Genomic DNA, 16,268 nt, shown 5'->3' on the forward strand with positions numbered 1-16,268 from the left:
CACAGATTAGAGACCTATTGCTCCCCGATCTCGGATCCTCAGCATAGCATTAGTACAGCTTTCTGCTAGATTGGACGGGCTTGGACGCATACGCCTTCCCTCCTTTCAAGATAGTAGGGGAAGTATTGAGGAAGTTTGCTTGCTCGGAAGGAACAAGAATGACCCTCATCGCTCCCTTCTGGCCAGCTCTCGATTGGTTCACAGAGGTGCTGGAGTGGTTAGTAGATTTTCCAAGATCGCTTCCACTAAGGAACGATCTTCTCAAACAACCCCACTTCGACAGGTTCACAAAAGCCTCCCCGCTCTAAGTCTGACCGCCTTCAGACTGTCGAAGGACTTGTCAGAGCAAGGGGCTTTTCACGAGAAGTGGCGAAGGCTATTGCAAGAGCCAGAAGAGTCTCCACCTCTTAAAGTATATCAGTCGAAGTGGGAGTTGTTTAGAAGATGGTGTAAGGGAAAGAAAATATCCTCTTCCAGTACCTCTGTAACTGAAATCGCAGAGTTTCTCCTATATTTGAGAAAAGACTGTAACCTGGCAGTTTCAACAGTGAAGGGTTACAGAAGTATGCTGGACCTCAGTTTTTCGACATAGAGGAATAGATCTGACGAATAATAAAGATCTTCATGACCTTATAAGGTCTTTTGAGACCACGAAAGAACATGTAATCAAGAAGCCTAGCTGGAACTTGGATGTGGTCCTCAAGTTCCTAATGTCGGAAAAATTTGTACCGTCTCACGCAGCTTCGTTTAGAGACTTAACGAGAAAGTCATTATTCCTTTTTGCGTTAGCAACAGCCAAGAGAATTAGCGAGTTGCAAGCTTTGGAAGGTAAAGTGGGGTTTAAGAAGGATTCAGCGATTTGCTCCTTTAAACCATTTTTTCTAGCAAAAATGAAAATCCCTCAAAGCCTTGGCCAAGAAGCTTTGAGATAAAAGGACCTATCTTCATTAACAGGGAGAGAACTAGAAAGGACTTTGTGTCCAGTCAGGGCACTCAAGTTCTACCTGGAGAAGAAGAAGTTGCTGAAAGGTACAGAAGAAAGTCTTTGGTGCTCTGTAAGAGATCCAAAAAGATCAATTTCTAAGAACGCCCTTACATTCTTCATAAAAGATGTAATAAGGGAAGCTCACCTTAAGTGCGATGAAGAGCATCTCAAGGTTCTCAGAGTGAGAGCTCATGAAGTGAGAGCCATAGCTACGTCTATGGCATTTCACAAACATGGTCTCTTCAGGCTCTTATAGAGTCGACATTTTGGAGATGTAATTCTGTGTTCGCCTCGAATTACCTAAGAGACGTTAAAATTTCGTACGAAAAGTGCTTTGCTCTGGGAGCGTATGTTTCGGCGAATTCAGTGCTGGGAGAAGGGGCTGAGGCTAATCCTTCCTAATTTAGTTTAGTGCTTAAATTACTTTTTATTGGTGGTTGTTTTTATTGGTTAATTGTCAGAGGGAATAGGGAACCCTCTTACAATTCATAGATTATAACAATACTAACATGGTCAGGTGATCGGGATTGGCTTCAGTGCTCTTTGTGATTTTTTAATAACCTTAACTCTGTCATGTAAGAGGGCGAGTCTCCATTGATATGACAAAAGGTCAAGGCTCTACAATGTAAGTGGGTCAGCCCCCATTGGTACGATCCAGTATAGGCTCTGTCACGTAAGCGGGCTAGCCCCCATTGACACGATCCAAAGAGTTATTCAACCATAGGTTCATTCCTCGTTGAAACTCTTGAGGCAGGCAGACTCATCGACAGTAGTCATGAAGTCTTCAGCCCAATCAGGTAGGAACTATGGATTATGTTATCCAAGAACATAGGTTGTTTTTTCCCTGTTTTTTAATGTATTTAGTTTAAGTATTATTTTGTTTTTAGCTGTCTCTTGCCCGCCACCAAGGGTGCCAATCAGCTAAGTATATATCTGCTGGGTAAGTTACTTGTACAAAAATGATATTGTTAAGATACAATAAAGTTTTGTACATACTTACCTGGCAGATATATACTTAGCTATAGACTCGGTCGTCCCGACAGAATTTCAAAACTCGCGGCACACGCGACAGGTAGGTCAGGTGATCCACCATTCCCGCCGCTGGGTGGCGGGGTCTGGAACTATTCCCGTTTTCTAAGCCATAATTTCTCTTCCACCTGTCTCCTGAGGGGAGGATGGGTGGGCCATTAATCGTATATTATCTGCCAGGTAAGTATGTACAAAACTTTATTGTATCTTAACAATATCATTTTCCTAAATAATTGCATATAAAAAAATATATATAAAAAAATTCGACATTCGGTCAACTTTAACTCGTCAGATATGGTCAAAAACTGCATTTGTAAGCTAATATTCTTATAGTATAGTAATATTCAGTCATTTGTCTTCATTTTGAAAGAGATTGGAAGTCTCTAGGACAATATTTAGATTTATGGTGAATTTTTGAAAAAAATATTTGTTTACGTCCGCGCGTTACGAATTCATGCATTATTTTGTGATAATATTTTATCTGTGTTGCTTTTATCGTTTTACAATGTGTTATATACCAAAATGATCGCAATTTAGTGTACATTACAACGAAAAAAAAGTAACTTGTTACCTTTAATCGTTTTGCGCACAGCGCGATTTGAATACAATTATATATGAAATTTCGTTTTTGCGCTATCATATATCGCATTATTTATATATGATAATGATAATTTTTTCATTTCTGATGATTGCATACTAAACTTCAGCCAATGAAAAAAAAAGGAGCCAAAAATGAACTCTTAATCTTGAAAACTAAGCGCGCTGTGATTTTTTGAAAAAAATATTTTTTCCGCTTCTGTGCTCACTCTGAAACACCTCCGGCACACGGGAGACATTTTTTTTTTTACCGCTTCGGCGTTTAAGGGTTATGAGCTTAGAGAGCTGGCTCCTCTCTAAGAAGGAAGCGGGAAAGATGGTTTTTTCCTGCCCTCCTTCCAAGCTGGCAGGTAAACCAGGTGTCTGGTATGACACCAAAGAACCCATGGGGTTGGGCCTACCTTCTTCGGCCGATGCAGATTTTTCATCATTGGTGGATTCATCAAGAAGACGCTCTCTTCTGTCGGCGAAGGCTTCTTGGGGGATGTGCGAAATGGACCATCTCCTTAAGGGTCTATTTCGCACCCTTGAAGTCTTCAACTTCATGGATTGGTCCTTAGGAGCTCTGGCCAAGAAAGCTCAGGACCCGGACTTCGTGACAATGGATGAGTTGGCCAGTGTTCTTCATGCTTGGACAAGGCCGTAATGGATGGGTCCACAGAAATTGCGTCCCTCTTCGGATCGGGAATCCTTAAAAAGAGGGCGGTATACAGCTCCTTTTTGGCTAAGTCAGTGTCACCTCTCCAGAGATCCTCCTTGCTGTATTCTCCTCTGTCGAGCCATCTTTTCCCGCAAGACACTGTTAAGGACATCTCGAGGTCCTTATCTGAGAAGGCCACTCAAGATCTGTTAGCTCAGTCGGCTAAAAGATTGAAACCTGCGCTACCAATGACCAAGAGGGAGAAGATTCCATTTCAAGAGCCCTTTCGAGGGAGAACTGCCTCTAGATCCTCTTAGGAGCAGGAGACCAGTTAAGAGAGAAGATCTTCGCGAAGATCTTTCGCAAAACCTCAGTGAGACAGCAGTCCTCCAGGCTACAGTAGGTGCCAGACTTTTGAAGTTTGCCAAAGTCTGGGCACAGAGGGGGGCGGACGCCTGGTCCCTCTCTATCCTCGAGAGAGGATACCTTATCCCCTTCAGGGAGAAACCTCCCTTGACAACAACTCCAAGGGAGTTAACAGCAAGATACCGAGATCCTATACGAAGCCAAGCCCTTCTACAATTAGTAGAGCAGATGTTGGACAAGGAGGCAATAGAAAGTGTACAAGAGCTCCAGTCATCAGGTTTTTACAACCGGCTGTTTTTAGGGCCGAAAGCCTCGGGGGTGGAGACCAGTCTTGGATGTGAGCGCCCTGAATCACTTCGTAATAAAGACAAGGTTCACAATGGAGACGACATCCTCTGTCCTCGCAGCTCTTCGTCCAGGGGATTGGATGGTGTCCCTGGACCTTCAGGATGCTTATTTCCATGTGCCTATTCATCCTTCGTCCAGGAAGTACCCAAGATTCATGGTGTAGGGCAAAGTATTTCAGTTTCGCGCTCTGTGCTTCGGACTTGCGACGGCCCCTCAAGTGTTCACTGGGCTAATGAAAAACTTAGCTCATTGGCTACATCTGAAGGGAATAAGGAACTCTTTGTATCTCGACGATTGGGTGATCCGTGCCCAGTCAAAGGGTCGCTGTCTGGAGGACTTGAATTTAATGTTGGACCTAGCTCAGTCCTTAGGACTGTTAATAAACCTCGGGAAGTCCCAGATGAATCCCCAGCAAAGCATTATCTATCTGGGGTTTCTGATGGATTCTCGGGGTTTTCAAGTACTATATCCATCCCAGGAAAGACAAGGTCGATGTTTACAGAAAGTGGCAACGTTCATAGAGAAAGAACAATGTTCCGCGAGGGACTGGATGAGTCTTCTGGGGACCCTTTCCTCGTTGGAACAGTTCATTTCTCTAGGAAGGCTTCACTTAAGACCCCTGCAATTCTTCCTGAGGGAGAATTGGGATCAGAAGTCCCAAGACCTTTCGGACTCCTTTCATCTCTCAAAGAGAATAAATGAGGATCTCTGTTGGTGGTTAAACCCAAACAGACTCAACCAGGGAGTCTCGCTTCATTTACCGAGCCCTCGCCTAGTGTTGTTTACAGACGCCTCGGAGTTGGGATGGGGAGCAACTCTGGACTCTGAATTCAGAAGTCTGCAACAAGCTTTGGAACCTCTGGGGAAGACCGAATCTAGACCTTTTTGCAACGCATTGGAATGCGAGACTGGAGAACTACTGCTCCCCAATCTCAGACCCAAGGGCAGTAGCAGTAGACGGTCTTCTTCTAGATTGGAAGGGGATCGACGGGTACGCTTTTCCCCCATTCAAGATCTTAAGAGAGGTATTGAGGAAGTTTGTCTCGGCGGAGGGAGCAAAACTGACCCTCATCGCCCTGTTCTGGCCAGCTCAAGATTGGTTCACAGAGGCACTGGAATGGATGATAGATTTCCCGAGGTCGCTTCCACTAAGGAACGATCTTTTCAAACAGCCCCACTTCGACAGATACCACAAAAACCTCCCCGCTCTTGGTCTAACTGCCCTCAGACTATCGAAGGACTCGTCAGAGCGAGGGGTTTTTCACGCGGTGCTGCAAAGGCTATTGCAAGAGCCAGAAGATCCTCAATGTTACGCGTGTACCAGTTGAAGTGGGAGGTGTTTCGAAGGTGGAGCAGGGCCCAGAAGGTATCCTCTTCCAGTACCTCTGTGACAGACATAGCTGACTTCCTCCTGTACTTGAGGGAGAAAAGCAATCTCGCTGTCTCCACTATTAAAGGCTATAGGAGCATGCTTTCCTCTTTTTTCAGGCATAGAGGCCTGAATATCGCAGAAGACAGAGATCTCCATGACTTGATCAGGTCCTTCGAGACTTCGAAGTCCAAGACTGCAAAACCACCCAGTTGGAACCTGGATGTGGTCCTGAAATATCTGATGTCTGAGAAATTCGAACCTCCGCATACTTCCTCCTTCAGAGATTTGACCAGGAAGTCTCTGTTCCTCTTTGCGCTAGCCTCTGCTAAGAGAATTAGTGAACTGCAGGCTTTGGAAGGCACAGTTGGGTTCAAGAAGGACTCTGCAGTATGCTCCTTTAAACCCCTTTTCCTAGCAAAGAACGAGAACCCTTCTAAGCCATGGCCAAGAATGTTCGAAATTAAGGGACTGTCTTCGCTGGTAGGGAGAGACTTAGAGAGGACCTTGTGTCCAGTCAGGATCCTCAAGTTCTACCTCGAGAGGAAGAAGCGACTTGGAGGGAATGCGGAGAGTCTATGGTGCTCAGTCAGAAATCCTAGGAGAGCTATTTCTAAAAATGCCCAAGCTTTCTTTATCAAAGACGTCATTAGAGAAGCTCATGCATCCTGTGGGGATGAGCACTTCAAACTCCTTAGAGTCAAAGCTCATGAGGTGAGAGCCATCGCTACCTCCTTGGCTTTTCACAAGAATTTGTCTCTCCAGACTATAGTCGAATTCACCTACTGGAGATGCGATTCAGTTTTCGCATCCCATTACTATTTGAGAGACGTTCGCGTCACTTATGATAAGTGCTTCTCTCTTGGACCGTACGTATCTGCGGATTCGTTGCTAGGGCAGGGAGCTGAAGCTAATCCTATTTAGTTTAGTTAGATTAGGAATTTTAATATTTGGTGTCGTGTTTTTATGGTTGATTGGAAGAGGGTGTGGGAAGTGTACCCCTTTCAAATCGTAGTTCTAACAATGATAGCGTGGTCAGGTGGTCGGAATTGGCTGTCGTGCTCCTTGTTAGTTATTTGGTACCTAAGCTCTGTCATGTAAGAGGGTTAGTCCCCGTTGATATGATAAAGGTGAAGGCTCTGCCATGTAAGTGGGTCAGCCCCCATTGGCATGATCCAAGACAAGGCTCTGTCAAGTAAGTGGGCTTCACCCCCCTCCGCCCAAGAGGATGTCTGAGGTTTACAGTGGTCCCCCCGTATTCGCGGGGGATGCGTACCAGACCCCCCCGTGAATAGTTAGAATCCGCGAATGTTTGGAACCCTATAAAAATGCTAAAAACAGCCTATTTTATTAGATAAAACTCAAGAAAAACCCACTAAAAATTTTCCTACATGGGTTTTTTAATAGTTTTATCACGAAAAGTGCATTTTATGATGAAATTCATCAAAAAAACCAGGAATTTGTGGATATTTATCATAGAAAAATACCGCGAATGCGCGAATTTTCCGCGAATAATGCAGGGAAACGTTCCCGAGAGAAATCCGCGAATGTGTGAGTCCGCGAATCTGGAGAACGCGAATACGGGGGGTCCACTGTATTCAGACGAAACGTCCGGAAAGAATAGAAAGAATAGAAAAGAAATAGAATTTAACATCAATTCTATCTGTAATAAACTCTACGGGATATACCCGAAAATTTGACTACCCCAACTGAAATTTTTACCAATAAAAACCAATCGTTCTACCTGATTGAGATATGTCAACCTTCGGTGCGTTGCTCACCAGTTTAAGCAACAATGAGAAAGCAATAATTAGAAAAATAGAGAAGAACCTGTATAAAATTAATGCAGCTGAGGCAGCAATTACTTTTAATAAAACATGTTTAAAAGAGGGTTTACTTCCAGCATATTATTATACTACTACTACTACTACTACTACTACTACTACTACTACTACTACTACTACTACTACTACTACTACTACCAATGCCGTAAACATTCATTGATGTATACACTGTTTCTGTGTGAAACCTAGGACTAACTGTTTCAGTAAGAAAACTAGTACTGCTATTACTACTATTTTAATCCGTTCCGAGGCGGCCTTCGTATCATGAGTTTTTCGTATCTTGGAACACATTTTACATGTAAAATGGCTAATCCGTTCCAAGGCTCCCAAAAATACCCCATTAACCCTTAAACGCTGACTGGACGTATTTTACGTCGACATACAAAAGTTTTTTAAAAATTCGCGGAAAAATACTTTTAGGCCTACCAGCCGAAAACTCTCGAATCACGCACCTTGGGGGATGCTGGGAGTTCACGGATCAAGGTGTTGTTTTGTTTACAATCGTTACGCAGGCGCGCAAGCGCGAATTTCTTTCTTGCCGCACTAAAAAGTATCTGTGACACATCTCGGAAATTATTTTGTCACTTTGACATAATTTTTGTACTATTTTAAATTAGCCATTACATGGAGTATTATATATGAAAATGTGCGCATTTTTATGTAGAATACAACAAAAAAAAAATACTCATGATTGTAGCTTTTATCAGTTTTGAGATATTTTCATATAAATAACGATAAGTGCCAAAATTTCAACCTTCAGTCAACTTTGACTCTACCGAAATGGTCGAAAAACGCAATTGTAAGCTAAAATTCTTATAATTTAGTAATATTCAATCATTTACCTTAATTTTGCAACAAATTGGAAGTCTCTAGCACAGTATTTCGATTTATGGTGAATTTATGAAAAAACTTTTTCCTTATGTCCGCGCGGTAACTCTTCCGAAAAAAATCATACATGCAATTGTGGTAATGTTTGCACCATTTTAAATTAGCCATTACATAAAGTTTTATATATGGAAATGTGCGCAATTTCATGCACAATACAACTAAAAACAACCCATGGTTGTAGCTTTTATCAATTTTGAAATATTTTCATATAAAAAATGATAAGTGACAAATTTTCAACCTTCGGTCAACTTTGACTCTACCGAAATGGTTAAAAAACGTAATTGTAAGCTAAACTCTTATATTCTAGTAATATTCAATCATTTACCTTCATTTTGCAACAAATTGGAAGTCTCTAGCACAATATTTCGATTTATGGTGAATTTATGAAAAAAATAACATTTTCTTTATGTCTGCGCGGTAACTTCCGAAAAAATCATACGTGCGATTGTGGTAATGTTTGCACCATTTTAAATTAGCCGTTACATAAAGTTTTATATATGAAAATGTGCGCAATTTCATGTAAAATACAACAAAAAATAATTGAAGGTTGTAGCTTTTCTCATTTTTGAAATATTTGCATATAAATCACGATAAATAGAAAAAAAACCATGTTTGGTCAACTTTGACTCTACCGAAATGGTCGAAAAACGCAATTGTAAGCTAAAACTCTTACAGTGTAATAATATTCAGTCATTTATCTTCATGTTGAAATAAATTTGAAGTCTCTAGCACAATATTTAGATTTATGGTGAATTTAAAAATAAAACTTTCCTTCCCTCCGCACGCGGATTCTCCGCCACAAATCTCCGAAATGCGTACATCCCATTCTCGGAATATTAACTCCATTTCATATTTAGGCATTTCATAGTTTTATATATGAAAATGTGCGCAATTTCATGTAGAATAAAACGAAAAATATTTGAAGGTTGTAGCTTTTCTAATTTCCGAAATAATTGCATATAAAAAAATTCGACATTTGGTCAAATTTAACTCGTCAGATATGGTCAAAAACTGCAATTGTAAGCTAATACTCTTACAGTATAGTAATATTCAATCATTTGTCTTCATTTTGAAAGAAATTGGAAGTCTCTAGGACAATAGTTAGATTTATGGTGAATTTTTGAAAAAAATATTTGTTTACGTCCGCGCGTTACGAATTCATGCATTATTTTGTGATAATATTTTCTCTGTGTTGATTTTATCGTTTTACAATGTGTTATATACCAAAATGATTGCAATTTAGTGTACATTACAACGAAAAAAAAAGTAACTTGTTACCTTTAACCGTTTTGCGCACAGCGCGATTTGAATACAATTATACATGAAATTTTGTTTTTGCTCTATCATATATCGCATTATTTATATATGATAATGATAATTTTTTTCATTTCTGATGGTTGCATACTAAACTTCAGGCAATGACAAAAAAAGGAGCCAAAAATTAACTCTTAATCTTGAAAACTGAGCGCGCTGTGATTTAAAAAAAAAAAAAAATTTTCCGCTTCCGCGCTCACTCAGAAACACATCCGGCACACGGGAGACAATTTTTATTTTACCGCTTCGGCGTTTAAGGGTTAAATTTCATAATAAAGCTAAATTGACCTATAACAATGAAATACTAAAACAATTTGGACCATTCAATACCTAAATTCAGAATAAAAATGCAAAACCTGTAAATAAAGTGTATATTAGTGTACAAGAAATATTATTACTGTAACGTAAAATGTGGAAGCTTACCTTTCGAGTGAGGCTATCTCCGAAAGTGGCGGCAGAGGAGAAGGAGGACAAACGGCAGATAACGTACGTACGTACGTACACTTAACTTTACGAAAACACATAAAAAATTTAAGGAAAACTATAAAACTAAAATTTACGAAACACATTAACAAAACCGTAACACTTAACTTACATAAATCTACAAATTACATTTTTTTTTCTTTTTTTTTTTTTTTCTTTTTTTTTTTTACTTTTTTTTTTACTTTTACATAGGCTTTTTTTTTTTTTTTTTTTTTTTTTTTTTTTTTTTTTTCTCCAGAATTTCAACTTCATCACCACTTTCAACATTCTGTTTTATATCACTTGGTTCTTCCTTTTTGCTTTCAACTTTCTGTTTTTTATCACTTGGTTCTTCCTTTTTGCTTACTCCTGCTAATGCTGAAGGCCTCTTTAAAAAATAACGATCCAAGGAAGATTGCTTCTGCCTACTTTTCACAATGTTCCTGAAACGACTCGGGCAGACGTCATTGAACTGCGCAAGCATACGACCTGTGTGAGCCTTTTTGGGGTGTCTTTTTTCGATAAACGATAAAGTAGCACAACGAAATCACTAACACGAATTTACGTTAACAAACAAAATCGTATATGTGAACGAACGAATTCCGTATGCGTACGATAACACTGGTGAGAAGCAATGGCTGAAGAAGAACGCTGCTACGTACTAGTACGTAGATGCATGATGGGAGGGATGCTGCTCAATAGGAGAGAAGGATCTCATGGCTTGGCTAGCATCAGGAACCAATGGGAGAGCAGGAGGATGGTGGCGAGTCTACTAGTACTAAGATGGCGGCGCGCGGCTTGAGTTTTAAAATTGTTATCCGGGCGAATCTCGGACTTTCAGAAACCTTTCGTATCTTGAAAACTTTTCGTATGTAGAGCAGTAAAATTTTTCGCATTGGCTTTTGTATCTCAAGTTTTTCGTAAGTTGAGCCTTTCGTATCTCGAGGTACTACTGTACTTTATAACTGTTCCTACTTCTGCAATTACATTTTCCACTAAATATTCCTATTTTTTCCGATATCCTTGTGGTATTTTTTTGCCAATGTGGTAAAATATATTCATTGATATATACACAGTGTATTCACATAAGAATATAAAGGAAAAATATGAATAACATAAAATTTAGTGGGAGTAAGGAATGATTGATACTCGTGGTCGACAGGGGGTCTCATGCGGTATGCAAGCATTTGCAGCAGTGCAACAGGCCGGTGACGAAGGGGTTAATAAGCCTAGAGCACCGTAAGGTGAATTGAGGCTCCCATAGACTTGTGAATTTCGGTTAGTGACAATTTTCGGTTAGCATGAGGCCCACAGGAACAGAACCCCTGTCGTTAAGTAGGGGCTGCCTGTAATCCTGTGATGATGAAGTTTATCTTTCTTATCCAAAATCAGTGAGATTTAATGAAACAGTTAGTGCTTGACACCAAATTGTGCACAACTGACAAAATGACACACTCCTAAAAAGGAATAATATTGTTTTAAGATGTGCGTTGCATATATTTGAATATTACTTGCATTCGCTTATGTTAAATAAGCGTGGTGAAGTGAGAATTCATTTAGTTATTACATGGGCCCACTACTGACCCCAAAGTCATATAACAGTGGCACGTCGGTTTTCGTAGACTTTTTCCGACAAAATTTTGTCTCGGGGGTCATATGTTTCCTCTGATTTCATACACTCGAAAAGGTTTCCTCCAGGGCCCACCGCATGACTAGGCCCATACTGAGCGCCCAAACAAAGCATCCTGTGTTCTCTCATGACCCATTCTGTTTTTGTGTTTGTTGAGTTTTGTGCCTTTTTTGCTTCTTATTCGACTGCAACTGCTAAATAAGTCATCATTTTCTGTAAAAATGGCAAGAAACACTACAGAATTTAAGAAAGAACTTGTAGCAAAGTGTTGGAGGGTGTTGCAAGCCAATCACAGTAAGAAAATGCCTACAGGTGCTGCTGCTAGTGAATTTAAGGCCAGCAGAGGCTGGTTTGAAAAATTCAGAAAGAGAACGGACATACATAATGTGCCTACTTCAGTGGTTAAGGACATTTTTACAAAGTGGAGTGATTTAAAAGATTTTATGGAGAATAATCACCCCAACAAAGATGTTGTAATCCATGTCTCCAACATCTTTAATTACAATGCTGTGTTCCACTTTAGGTAAATTTTAAAGAGATGCCAGAAATAAATGGCCCTGTACAGTTTTGTTGTGTTACAGGGGTCCAGTGACTCAAGCCGGTCCTAGTGTCAGTTAAAACTAAAGAGGGGAAGTAACCCCAGTTATTGCCATTAAAAAACGAAGAGGAGAAGTAACCTCAGATAGGTCCTTGATAACTGAAATCCTTCTGGAGGGGGATTCCCCTTCCAGACAATGACCTTCCCTCCTCCTCCTCCTCCCCTTCTCTACATTCTCTACGTCTTCCATACGGTAACAAGTCTTCCATAAAGGAAAGAGTTCGTTATTAGTTTCATTATTCATTTATATTTATTTCTTATTGTTTTCTGTATGTGAAACTGTTTATTCCTTACAAAATGTATATTTTTGGGGGTCTGGAATGCATTCATTGTATTTACATTATTTCTTATGGGAATTATTTTTCTGGTTTTCGTATATTTTGGACTTTGTGGGAGGTTGCGGAACGGATTGTGTATGAAAAACCAACACACACACACACACACACACACACCAGGTAAAGTAGACAAAGTCTCAAACTAGTTAAGAAGGCTTATCACACAGCCGACCATAAGTAAGGCTGATTGTGGAAAGCAGTATAGCTGTCACTAGAAACTGTTTGTGTCAAAGTAGATGATGAAACATTCAGCAGTCCAGTAGCATTGTACATGAGCTGTGATACTAGTAACCAGTGTACATAACACCTGAAATGGCATGTTTGTACCACTGTGCATGTCATCAATTATAGGTGACCCTGTAATGCAGTCAGACAGTTGTTCCACAGGAGCTACTATCCGAAAGAAAACAAAAGTTGTGTGGACCCACAAACTATCAGGTAAGTGCAGATTGTCCTGATATGACAGTCATGTCACTTCTTAGGTTGAAAAAGGAGCTGCTACTGCTTTATGATGGCATGTGTAAGTGACCTTTCTAGACAGTTGCTGAATTGTTTGCACATGGCTGAAAGAGGTGTCTCCAACCTTTAAAGGAGTGCTGTAAGTGTGGCAGGAGAGACAGTTGACATACATATGTACTTGGCTGAAAGATGCATTTACTGCTTTCCAAATGTACAGTGTGTCTGTGTTGCATTTCTATGACTAATGGAGACAAGGTAGCCATTCTGGCTAGATAAAATAAGTATACAGTTGTGCTGTTACTCAGTCAGAAGAGGAATTGTCAGGCACCAGAGGCCATGCACACCCTTATCCTTGTCTTAAAATTTGTGTCACAAATAGCAATAGTAAGTACTTCACTAGATACAGTAATCAACTGACTTCTTTTATGAAATCAATTAAATTGTTCAAGAAAATGATTGTGTGGAAGAGAGAGAGTGAGATGACTCGGCTCCTTTCCCTTTTTCTCCATTCTTCATTCCAATAGGCAGGTTGAAAATTAGACACATCATATGCTGGGGGTCTGGTGGATGCAAGTAAATACGGCATCCTTGCTGTTATAGCTCTTCTCTCTGGCAAGGGGAGTGAGGAGTGGTGACAAACCATTTGCTTGTGGCTGGCATAGTTTGTTGCTTGAACTAATGAAGTTCTTGTTTTCTTCCATGGATGCAATGAATCTGGACATTGTCTCATTGTGTTGACTCCCAGTGGACTGAGTTTTAGATACCTATATATCTAATCACTCACAGGTTTAAACTCTCTTTTCTGGGAAGGGTGGTCGGGTGTGGCGAACCTCCAGTTGTTTCAGGATTCTCGTACCTCCTTCCAATAATGAGTTGTCCTGTTGTTAAGACTGAAGTTTTATTCTGCATATGAACAAATGACAAATTTTTAATCAATTTGTCTTTTCATAGTTAAACCTGAGGTCTTAACGTTGACTGCCCACTTCTAGCCTTCCATCTAGTAATACTGAGTTGGAAGAAAGGCTAAATGCATCACAAGGTTCATTCATTGTTGGTAACCACTCGCCACCACTTCTATGCATTTGATGCCAGATGCCACAGATTCCTTGCAAATACATACAATCTTTGATTGTTTTTAACCGGTTTCCAGCTGGCATCAGAAGATTTATCCTATTGTTAAGACCTCAGATTTGTTAGCTATGAAAAATACTAATTGATTAAAAATTGTCATTTTGTAACTTTTGCCCTACATATACTGTATTAACGAATCTTCAGATTATCCCTCTTGAAAGTGAGAAATTTGCCATAATTGCCTGTTTGCTATTTTGATGGTAAAAAATACTTAAGACATTTTTTCTTTTGTTTGTATTACCAGGATCCGTAGCTTAGCTTGGGTTAGTAGCCACCATCTGGAATGCGGCATTGATGAGTCTAAAGAAGATGTACGGGAGACTCTGGACCTAGTTATTAATGGTTTGTAGTTGACTTCTGTCATGTTAGTGTTTAATACTCAGGAAAATTTGAAGACATAATTTGTGTAATTAGTGTGTAACGGAAGGTACAATTTAGGTCAGAGAAATTAGCTTAATTTGCTTGAGGTAAATGTAATTGCTTGATAAATTTATTTAGTAGATAAAATTGATACTCCCTTTGTAAATGAGGAATAACATTTCAGTGTTTTACTTTACGTTCCTCCCGTATGATTTGTGATTTAAGTAGTATATCTTAAATCTATTCTTTTCAGAGTTGATTGAAATGAACAGCAAGAGAGTGCCATCTGACAAATTGAAGTGCCTCGTTTCGTTCAGTCACCATGCATTAACTCTCCTTCAGCTGTCTAATGGAGGATCTCCTGCTTCTGCTGATGACTTATTACCAGCTCTTATATATTGTGTACTCCAAGCCAACCCACCGTTGTTACACAGTAACATTGCATATGTTACTAATTTTGCACCACAACCTAGTCTTCAGAGTGGTGAAGCAGGATATTTTTTCACCAATTTGGTAAGAACTTATTGTAGTTTGAAATACTCTGAATTAATTGGTCCATTGTCAAAAATAAAGTTAAATTTATAAGAACAAAATGTATAAGTATTTAAGTACCATATATTTCCATGTATAAGACGACCTTTAGATAAGACGAGGGAAAAAAACCATGGCAAATTTTCGTGAATTATGTCATATCTGTAGTATACAACAACTGGTAAATTACAAAACAGAAATTTTTTTTTTGAGAAAAGTGATTATATTTGCAAAAGATGAACAGTACAACTATAGTATTTATAAAATAATGACTTGAATGAAGGTTGTTTTGCTTGTTGTGTCTAATTACGTACAGTATTACTATTATGATATCGTTACTTTATTACAGAATATAAACATCGTCATGTACATTTGCATTTGATATAGTTTACATTCGCAAAATCTCTGCTGATCTGAGGATTATCAATATCACATCAGCAATCAGCTGTTTCTCAGTTTGGTTGTATATGTCAATACCTACACGTTTACAATAATCACTTCATCCAGAATTGTAAAAACTGGAATTCTTTTTAGTAGAGAGAGAGAGAGAGAGAGAGAGATCGCATTTTACCGATGTCATCACTGTCTTTAGTTACCGAATGGAACTTGATTCAGAGATACATTCATTTCGTAAATTATCAAAGATGAGTTTAACAAAGCTAATTCTATATCCTCTTTTTCATACAAACATTGCCTAAAAGGGAAAATAATACAATAATGAAAGATAATTATCGTACACTTTTGTTTATAAGACTGAATTGTTTTACAGTTACAAACAGCTTTTCATGCTGCCTCACTTGATGTTCGCTGTGTTTTTTGTGTTATAAAAGCATGGGGGAATGTGAAAATAGAAAGTATCATAAAATCATTTAAAAAATGCCATGGATGCTACTGAAGATGATTTGTATGACGTTGACTTGCCAGAACCAGACTGGAATCCCTATGATGGTGGCACATGTGATCAATCTTGTGAGATGTATGAGAAACTTTAAAAAAAAAATTAATATTGTTATCCTAAATGAACTAGGGAACCTCTGCAACGAGGCTATATTATTGACAATTAAAAGCCACAGTAGTGTTAAAAATATATTTTTGTACAATGCTAAAAATTACTAGGAGAGACTTTTAGATACTGCTCCGTATCCCTCTTCAGTCCTCCAGGGTAGGACTGAAGAGGGATATGGAGCAGTATCCAAAAGTCTCACCTAGTAATTTTTAGCATTGTACAAAAATATATTTTTAACACTACTGTTGCTTTTAATTGTCATTATCCTAAATGTTATTACTACCATAATTACACTACCATTGAAATTTCTTTAAGGTTACCGAAAGATAAAGGTTGCTGTGAGCGCAACTGAAGTTCAATGTTTCCATTTTCGCAG

The 16,268-nt window shown here is 39.2% G+C and overlaps 1 protein-coding gene across 6 annotated transcripts in view; it reads left to right on the plus strand.

Moving 5' to 3' along the window:
• The window catches only part of LOC135216804 (rab5 GDP/GTP exchange factor-like), a 137,578-nt gene that overhangs the window by 71,368 nt on the left and 49,942 nt on the right, over positions 1 to 16,268 (plus strand). For all 6 annotated transcript variants that reach the window (XM_064252300.1, XM_064252297.1, XM_064252296.1 and 3 more), the window contains 2 exons: positions 14,240 to 14,337; positions 14,609 to 14,868. In XM_064252300.1, coding sequence (XP_064108370.1) covers positions 14,240 to 14,337; positions 14,609 to 14,868 — 358 coding nt within the window. The remainder of the gene's footprint in view (positions 1 to 14,239; positions 14,338 to 14,608; positions 14,869 to 16,268) is intronic.

This window comes from Macrobrachium nipponense, chromosome 6 (assembly GCF_015104395.2).
Source record: "Macrobrachium nipponense isolate FS-2020 chromosome 6, ASM1510439v2, whole genome shotgun sequence".
NCBI lineage: Eukaryota > Metazoa > Arthropoda > Malacostraca > Decapoda > Palaemonidae > Macrobrachium > Macrobrachium nipponense.